This window comes from Electrona antarctica (assembly GCF_951216825.1).
Source record: "Electrona antarctica genome assembly, chromosome: 3".
Lineage (NCBI taxonomy): Eukaryota > Metazoa > Chordata > Actinopteri > Myctophiformes > Myctophidae > Electrona > Electrona antarctica.
This window is the reverse complement of record NC_136808.1, coordinates 48645182-48655181: the sequence shown is the minus strand read 5'-3', so window position 1 is coordinate 48655181 and position 10000 is coordinate 48645182. Positions and strand designations below refer to the sequence as shown.

Genomic DNA, 10000 nt, shown 5'->3' with positions numbered 1-10000 from the left:
GAGGCTGTTCCAGAAGGTCTGTCACCTCCCACTGTAACGGCATCTGGAGCCCAGGTCCTGGATGTTCACTGGAACCCCCCACACAAAGCCAACGGGCTCATCACGTCCTACTTCATACACAGGTAGCGCACGCACGCACGCACGCACGCACGCACGGGTAACATTGGGTAGCCTATATTTTAATACAACCAAGTACAACAATACATGGCAATTTGAGGTACTCTTCTTTAATATTTCAATATGACATTTCACAAAAAAAACAAAAAGCAGATGTCATGGGGGGCTATATCATTGGGTGGAAAAATCGGTGGGAAAAAGGGGGGTTTATTTGTTTTAAAAATATTTTGGTCCTCCTTTGGTCCACCCATGTGAGAATGGTTCAGTGAAGGCACAGTCTAATTGCATCAACTGCCCATTGTGGGCAAATCACCCAAATACCTGCCTGTAGGAAAAAGCAGGGATGGGGGCAGGGAAACAAAGCTACCTTCCACTCAGGGAGCATCCTGAAGGCACCCCCCGGCCCTCAGACATCAGCAACATTATGAAAATCACATAATTACAATATTGTTTGGGTGAAATTCACCCAACGTTAGTGTTCTAGGGTTGCAATAACTCACTACAGGCTATGGTATGTCATGGTTATTTCACAGCCAAGGGCCAACAAACCCCTTATTGGATGTGATTTCTTCACAATATGACATAGCCTGTGAGTTATTGCTTTTAGCAAACGGTTGCCAAATAATATGACAATGTGAAAATTAGAAACACCCCAATTAAAACAGTTTTTAATAACAATTTCATTATCCTTCATCTAAATATAAAAACGTTTGTCAGTCTCATCTTTCTGCTGTTTCCTTTTTGCTGTTTCTAATGCTGACAGAAATCTCACATAATTTCATTGACCTGCACCTTTGATGCCTTTTGAAGATTTAAAACGACACCTTTCTCCATCAAAGTAGTTAACGCTCTTTGAAGATTTAAAAGATCAAAGTATGTGACGGTCCACTTTGTTTGCTTTAACTCAAATCTTTGCTTCCGGGGGGGGTCCCTGGAACAACATATTTTCAGATGGGGGTCGGTGGCCAATTACATATAATTTTTGGGGGTCCTTGACATGAAATATTGAGCACCTCTGACATATAGAAACATAGGTATTTCAGAAAACTGTCAGGATTTAGAAAAAAAAATCAACGTCAGGCCTAAACGGGTTAACGGTGTTGGCTTCATTTAGAAGCCCCTCAAGTTCGTTAATCTCATGTTTCTACAGGAGACTTGGATTGCTCCATCCACTCTTCCATAGTTAAACCTCCACAAAAGTCTGAATTCACCATCTTGTCATATGTGACCAGATTTGACTGAGAGCCTGCCATCGTGCAGCCTCCAGCTTTTCACCAGAGGAGAAAAACTGAATTTATTTATATTTTATCCAAAATTAGTTAATAGCACAGGCAGACTCTTCACATACTAAAGCATGTCTGAAATAAATATCAGAGCTGAAATCGACATGTAAATATGCTAGTTGTAATGTTAGAGTCCACAGAAGTGAACCTTTCAAGCCTGATTTCTCAACTCGCTGTTTTCTGCAAGACATTACTCAATTTGAAGCTATGTATGATTCCCTGCTTTCATATGACATGAAAAAAACGAAAATTCAAAAAAATCCAATGTTTGGCCACATATGGATTTCACCCCAACCTTCAGGTTGTAGGCTATGGGCGGCCACATATTGCGCCTGTGCTGGTGCTTATAGTACTCCTCCATGTTATGGATGAGCTTTTCATAGCTTTCCATTTTGTTACAGTCAAACATGACAGAAACAGGAAGGAAGTGATAAAGCAGTACTAAAGCCTGCCTTTTGCTTGATTTGTTAGGCTGGCTGAATGAACCACAGTGTGACATTTGATGAGTGGTGCAACTTGTATATGTGCCTAAAAGCAGCCAGAAGAACACACACGGGTGTGCTGAAAGTGAGGTGCACAGTCACAGCAGGTACACTGTACTGTAGCAACTTTTGCAGGGCGGGTCCTTGGGGTCCAAGACAAATTTCTCCCTCGGGAGACAAAATAAAGAAACCTTGAAACTGTACCACATGGTTTTGCAGGGCCGCTGTGTGATTTTTGAGTGGTGTAAACCACTCCTACAACTGGCTTTGTTAGTCTGTGCTCAAAAAATGAGCATGGTTGCTATGTTCACCCTGTTCACCCGGGTGTGATTTCATTACGTCAGACATGATTTCATTACGTCAGACAGGCTATATAAGACCTTACACCACTCAGTTCACACGGGTGTGATTTTTTTCTTAGCAATGGAGTGATGTTCTGTATGTGCTGCTGTATGTACAGTTTTGAAATCTATTACAAGTGGTTATCATCATATCAGTACGCAACTCGGATGGCACTGAGTCAACAGCGTGGTGCCGGTATTTTCTCGGCTTTCGCCTCACTCTGGCATTGGCTTCTGCCAGAGTGTTGCCTTGAGGGTGTAATTTTTGGTACAAATCTTTGAATAAATGGGTTAATTAGGCTCTAAACAAACAAGCTATAGCGCTCCTCAAAATATTTTTTGTTATGGAAATTGTGAACATGCATGAGCAATACTTTATTTGTTATCATAGAAAACTCAAAATATTTTGTTTGTGACAGTTTGCGTATGTGTGTGCGTGCGCAAGTACGTGTGTGCGCGCGCGTGCGTGTGTACAATGCATGCTGGATGCTGAAGGTCGTGGCCAGCTTGTTGACCAATCAGTGTGTGATCTGTATGCAGGGTCAGAGCAGTCTAAACCCTTTAAGTCCTCAGGAAACAGAGATTTGCATAGTGTTGCACACACACACACACACACACACACACACACACACACACACACACACACACACACACACACACACACACAGTCACACACAGTCACACACAGTCACACACACACACACACACACACACCTGCCTTGCGTCATGAGACCCAGGCTGACCCATATAAACAATGGGACTTTACCAACACATTCACGGTCTTGCATCAGGCCGTTGTTTCTGATTGCTTGCACAAGATTGTCTTTCCAATGTGAGGTTTGTTTACATTTATTTTATTTATATAATTATGAAAATAATGATGAATACATAATGAGAACATGACTCACTGTGTTCCAGTGTTGTTTTCGTCGACTAAAACTAAGACGAAAAATGTTATCCAACACGTAGCTCAAATCACCTCAGACCTCCAAATGCCCGTACGTCTCAATCTCAGTTCAATATGCTTCAGAGGGTCTAAAATATGGATAATATCCCTACCTTTACATCTATGGCAATTGTCTTCTCATCAATTCAAGAAGGTTCTAAAATCACTTCTAAGCAAAGCAAAGCTACTATATTTACCCAGGGTATCTGGGCTAAGCTCAAGAACTTGTTTCCAGCCAGGCCCTGCTCATAGAACATTTCATGGTAGTGGTTCAATGCCTTGCTCAAGGGCACTTCAGCGGTGGTAATTTTAACGTGCCGGACCGCTGATTCGAACTGGCGACCTTCCGGTATCAAGACCGCTCCGCAATCCGTTCGGCCACCGCTGCCACTTCTCCTAACCACCAAGTACTTCCCATACGGTCTGCTAAATTAACCTGGTGTACTCAATGTTTTCCTATAGCGGTTTTATTGTCTGACTTCTGTCTATTGTGCTTTTTTCTTGTTATACAGTATATTTTCGTCCTCTCACTGTCCCTGTATTTTATCTGTATTCTAATGTTTAAGATCTGCAAGTTTTTTCTTTAAACAAACCAAAAAAAAACTATGAATGTATAAACATGCCTGTAGAATGCCACTTGCAAGCCCCTGGAGGGTTTTTAGGCTTTCTCCTTCACATTTTTTATGACCTTGTGTATCATTTCCTAAATATTTTTGTATGTGAAAATAAACAAATAAACAAAATCGACGGCATCAAGGCCCGACAAAATACATTTTAGTCGACTAAATCAACTGTAGATTCAGTCGACTGAAATCTTATGACATTTAGTCGACTAAAACTAGACTAACACTAAAACATTCCAGGTGACTAAAATGTGACTAAAACTAAATTAAGTTAAGTTAACACTGCTGTGTTCACTTCCTGCCAGGCGTCCCATATCAACCCAAGAGGAGCTGCTGGTTTTCATCTGGTCCGACGGCCCGTTGGACTTTATAGACGCAAGCCACGCCCTACAGCCCTACAGCCAATACGAGTACAGGGTTGTTGCCCTCAACTCCAAAGGCTCCGTTTACAGCCAATGGGCTTCGGCCATTACCTTAGAGGCGGAACCAGAAGACCTGGCTCCACCCATTGTCACACCTACCAGTAAGTTATACATCATGGACTGAATTGACCAAACAATGGTGTAACTTAACCCTCTTATTGCCCTTGACGGAGAAAATGAGATGTAGTGTGTATATCACAGATCTATTGGCATTAAAATGATGAATAAAAATATCAATAGTGCAGGTAGAAGGCACAATCCACTGTTAATTAGGGTGGCCATAAGGGGGTTAAAAGCAAAATGGCCGCCGTTTGAACGTGGTCAGATTACTGTTGCAATACAAGGGTCACGTCCATTTTTAGGTGGCATTGCTTTTCCTCCCGTGCGTTTATATGGTAAAGAGTTGCATAACGACTACATTGGGGGTGAAAAAGGGGTAGAGAAACAGTGATGTACTGATGTACACATGGGAGGCGTAGTTTTACAAAAACACTAATCTTAACCCATGTCCAAGACCAAGACCAAGACCAAGAACAAGCCCAAGCCCAAGCCCAAGCCCAAGCCCAAGCCCAAGCACAAGCCCAAGACCAAGCCCAAGACCAAGACCAAGCCCAAGACCAAGACCAAGCCAGAACCAACCAACCCAAGACCAAGCCCCCAGTGCAGCTCTCCAACGTTGAAGCACTGGGCCCTAGTGGTAAGAGGTGGAACTGCAGGCGGACCCGTGAAGTTATGACGAGGAAACCCCGTGCAGTCTGGGCTTTAACATTGCATAACATTTGCACTTCCGCATTTTGGACAACAAATTTGGTGTCCAAATCGAAAGAAGTATAGACGGTTCTTCCGGGTGCTTCAAAACGCCACTGAAATGTATAGCGGGGGCGGGGGGGGGTCTCTATCCTCTCTATCCTTTCTCTATCCTTTTAATACTCAATGGTCCCCATGCACCCAACACAACAGTGGTCCCCAGGTTGATTCTAAGTTAGATCAGTTGAAAACCCCTGCATGCTGTACATGAATGACAAAGTTTGTCTGTGTGTGTGTGTGTGTGTGTGTGTGTGCGTGCGTGCGTGCATGTGTGTGTGTGTGTGTGTGTGTGTGTGTGCGTGCGTGCGTGTGTGTGTGCCAGGTGCCTATTCAGTACATCTGAGGTGGAGTGCACCGTCCCAGCCTAACGGAGTGATCTCCCAGTACAGACTGGTTTATAAGAAACATCAACAAGACCCAACGCTGAACTCCTCTGCTGTCACTGCTCTCACTGTAGAGGTGCTGTACGCAACACACACACACACACACACACACACACACACACACACACACACACACACACAGTCACACACAGTCACACACACGCGCGCGCGCACACATTTTCATTGTCATTGCATGTGAAGAATGCTGGACTCTGCCTGTGGAGTCAGAGCCATCTGTTTACCAGTGAGGGGCCCAAAAACAGACTCACGCAGACAGACACACACACACACACACACACACACACACACACACACACACACACACACACACACACACACACACACACACACACACACACACACACCGCCCATGGCCCACTATACTCCAGGGCCCTTCCCACAATTCCCTGCCTCCATGCCTGACGTTCCAACGCAGGGAATAACTCTAAGCAAGCCCCCCACATGCAGGGAAACACGCACGCACGCACGCACGCACGCACGCACGCACGCACGCACGCACGCACGCACGCACGCACACACACACACCTACTGTTCGCGGCTGTCATCCAGTGTAAATGTGAGCTGGCAGCTCAGTAAGTAGGCTGGGTGCACCGTGCACCCTACCCCACAAGCGTGTCTATGTATGGGCATGGGCACCTGTGTGTGTGCATGCACGCATGTCCATACATATGCATGTATTTAAATATGTGCATGTATTTAAAGAGGAAATGAAAGTAGATAAACATATGAGTAACAGAGCACAGATGTTCTCAGAATGTCACAGGGTTGAAACCCAGGCGTTGTCACTCTGCTCCCTACAAGAGAGGAGAGGAGAGGAGAGGAGAGGAGAGGAGGAGGGGAGGGGAGGGGAGGGGAGGGGAGGGGAGAGGAGAGGAGAGGAGAGGAGAGGAGGAGGGGAGGGGAGGGGAGAGGAGAGGGGAGGGGAGGGGAGGGGAAAGTCACTCTGCACCCTACAAGAGAGGAGAGGAGAGGAGAGGAGAGGAGAGGAGAGGAGAGGAGAGGAGAGGAGAGGAGAGGAGAGGAGAGGAGAGGAGAGGAGAGGAGAGGAGAGGCAGATGTATAGATCTATATTCTTCTCTCCTCTCCTGCGTTGACCTTTGGTTTGTCACTCATAATTAATACAAGATGTAAATAGAGACCTTTCACCTTCTCATTGATATGGAATGGCTCTGGCTCGGTGTGTGTGTGTGGGTGCGTGCGTGCTTGCGTGCGTGCACGTGCGCGCGTGTGTGTGAGTGTGTGCGTGTGTGTGTGTGTGCATGCGTGCGTGTGTTCATTGACATGTCTCAGGCTCATTGCAGCAGCGGTCATTTGTCACACGTCTGTTCTACAACATGCACTGTGTTGTTCACAAACACCAACAACAACAAAAATGGAAGATGTTGCGGGTTTTGATAAAAGTGAGCCATTTATTTTTTTAAAGCGTGGCTTGGTAATTATAGTGAATCACGTTTGATTCAGGTTCTGATACTGAACAGAAGAACCATATCATTAATGACGTTATAAATGTGGACATTTGTTTGGTGTCCAGGTCGCACAAGCGTGGTGTTCCTGGCTGCCCGGCCACCACTGTGGAAACTTTGGTTCAACATCAAATCAGGGTGGGTGGATGATTTGAGTCAGGTCAGACGGGTGATTCCTGCACTTAATTGGTTCAGCAGTGAGCAGAATTTGGGGTGATACAGTATGTAGTTCTTCATGCGTTACGCCCTACCAGTGAAGCTATAGTATGTAGTTCTTCATGCGTTGCGCCCTACCTGTGAAGCTATAGTATGTAGTTCTTCATGCGTTACGCCCTACCGGTGAAGCTATAGTATGTAGTTCTTCATGCGTTACGCCCTCCCAGTGAAGCTATAGTATGTAGTTCTTCATGTGTTACGCCCTCCCAGTGAAGCTATAGTATGTAGTTCTTCATGCGTTGCGCCCTACCTGTGAAGCTATAGTATGTAGTTCTTCATGCGTTACGCCCTCCCAGTGAAGCTATAGTATGTAGTTCTTCATGCGTTACGCCCTCCCAGTGAAGCTATAGTATGTAGTTCTTCATGCGTTACGCCCTACCAGTGAAGCTATAGTATGTAGTTCTTCATGCGTTACGCCCTACCGGTGAAGCTATAGTATGTAGTTCTTCATGCGTTGCGCCCTACCAGTGAAGCTATAGTATGTAGTTCTTCATGCGTTACGCCCTACCAGTGAAGCTATAGTATGTAGTTCTTCATGCGTTACGCCCTACCAGTGAAGCTATAGTATGTAGTTCTTCATGCGTTACGCCCTACCGGTGAAGCTATAGTATGTAGTTCTTCATGCGTTACACCCTACCGGTGAAGCTATAGTATGTAGTTCTTCATGCGTTGCGCCCTACCTTTGAAGCTATAGTATGTAGTTCTTCATGCGTTGCGCCCTACCTTTGAAGCTATAGTATGTAGTTATTCATGCGTTGCGCCCTACCTTTGAAGCTATAGTATGTAGTTCTTCATGCGTTGCGCCCCACCGGTGAAGCTCGCCACTTTCATGTACTGTAAGCGAATCTGATTGCGATGTATCGGACCAGTATGGAGGTCTATATGGTAGTAATCTCTCAAGAACAAATTCTGAATAAACAGCAGAGGGTGCTGTTTTTCCTTTTTTGCTGATGGGTTCCCAGATTGATAAGGTAGTGACAGGGACTACATGGGGGAACTGGGAATTGGCATAACGACTAAATTGTGAGACGGTCTCATCCACTAAAATGGGGGGGGGACATTTTCGATGACGTCCCAACCGGAAATGACATCGAATGTTGCGCAACAGACGCTCCCAGCCTGTGGAGCGATGCGATCGGTTTTGATATCAATAAATCTCCGTCCTTTTATTAATCTCCGTCCTGAGTGCTGGGCGTTATACTATTTGATAGGACGGAGAACTCTGTTTATGCCGCTCGGGGTGTTAACTGAACACCGGGCTTGTGTAGTTACATGTGATCCAATAGAGAGAGACCTGCATCGTCATGCAGTAATCCGGGCAGAGACAAACTGTACTTGCCATATTTGGAGTCGGGGGGTTTTCTCTTCCATACCTGTTCCAGGAGAGCAGCATTTGGCAGCTGGCGCAACACCCCTGTAGCTGTCAGTGTCAGTATTTGGCAGCTGTAGTTTTTCGAGGGTATAAAGTGTCAATATTTGGCAGCTTGCTGCAACGGAAGCCGGATGGAGCCAATATTCATCTGTCTGGAGGTCCATTGATTCTACGGGAGACAACTGTTGAGCCTGCACTGTTGATTTCCTACCAGTGTTGATTTCGTCGACTAAAACTAAGACGGAAAATGTTCGTCGACTACGTTTTTTTCACTGACGGAAACTAAATGGAAACTAAATGAAAACTAAGCTGACTAAAACTAAGACTAAATATACTGACAATTTCGTCTACATATAAAAACTAGACTGTTAGGAAGGGACTAGTGGACAAGAGATCCACTATAAGTCATTTAACAATTAGTTGCATGCTGAAAATAGCAGCAGATCTACAAGCTCTACAAGCTTGTAGATCGGCTATTTTCAGCAAGTGTAAAAACAGTCATCACGACGGCATCAAGGCCCGCCAAAACACATTTTTGTCGACTGAATCAACTGTAGTTTTAGTCGACTAAAATCTTATGATATTTAGTCGACTAAAACTAGACACTAAAACATTCCAGGTGGCTAAAATGTGACTGAAACTAAATGAAAACTATTGAAGAGACTACTGACTAAAAGTACAATCAAAATTTGATGCCAAAAAAACCTCTCTCTCCTCCTCTCTCTTCATCACTTCTCCTCTCCTCGCCTCCATCTCTCCTCCACCTCCTCTCCTTCTCCTCTCCTCGCCTCCATCTCTCCTCCACCTCCTCTTTCATCTTCTCTCCTCTCCATGCATCTCTTCTCCTCTCCTCTCCCATTATGTTCTCTCCTCTTCTCTTTCCCTCGCTCTAATTTCTTCCTGTGTCATGATTTCTCATCCTTCCTCCTCCATTCATTCCTCTGTCCTCTCATATTTCTTTAGGTTTAATGTTTGTTTTTAGTTCAATGTTTGTTTTAAAAACACCATTGACAATGCAAGGGAAAATGCATCTTGTCCCTGACACAAACATTAAATGCCATTAACGATAAAGGGAATTTAATGTTTGTTTTGTCACCGTTTGTTTTACATCTAATACACATTAATATATTAGCCACTTCACACGGGTGTGATATTTAGTTCTCAACTCAATATACTCAGTCTCTGCTGTATGTGCCCCTCCTCTATCTTACTCATTTCTGTTCTGTCCTCCCCTCTTCCACTCTCCACCTCTCCTTTTTTACTCTCTTCTTTTCTCCTGTGATCTCTTTTCAACAGTACAGTATATGTGTTTGATTGTCTTTACTTCTTTTTTTTTTGTCCTGATCTCTGTTGCTCATTTTGTTAGTGTCCGGAGTTATTGCTGTGTGTGTGTGTGTGTGTGTGTGTGTGTGTGTGTGTGTGTGTGTGTGTGTGTGTGTGTGTGTGTGTGTGTGTGTGTGTGTGTGTGTGTGTGTGTGTGTGTGTGTGTGTGTGTGTGTGTGTGTGTGTGTGTGTGTGTGTATT

General features: G+C 44.7%; 1 protein-coding gene across 1 annotated transcript in view; it reads left to right on the top strand.

The window, feature by feature from the left end:
- Positions 1-10000, top strand: part of ush2a (Usher syndrome 2A (autosomal recessive, mild)) — a 363038-nt gene that overhangs the window by 298233 nt on the left and 54805 nt on the right. The window contains exons 68-70 of the mRNA XM_079496383.1: positions 1-122; positions 4098-4315; positions 5344-5480. The exon at positions 1-122 is cut by the window's left edge and continues 41 nt beyond it. Coding sequence (XP_079352509.1) covers positions 1-122; positions 4098-4315; positions 5344-5480 — 477 coding nt within the window. The remainder of the gene's footprint in view (positions 123-4097; positions 4316-5343; positions 5481-10000) is intronic.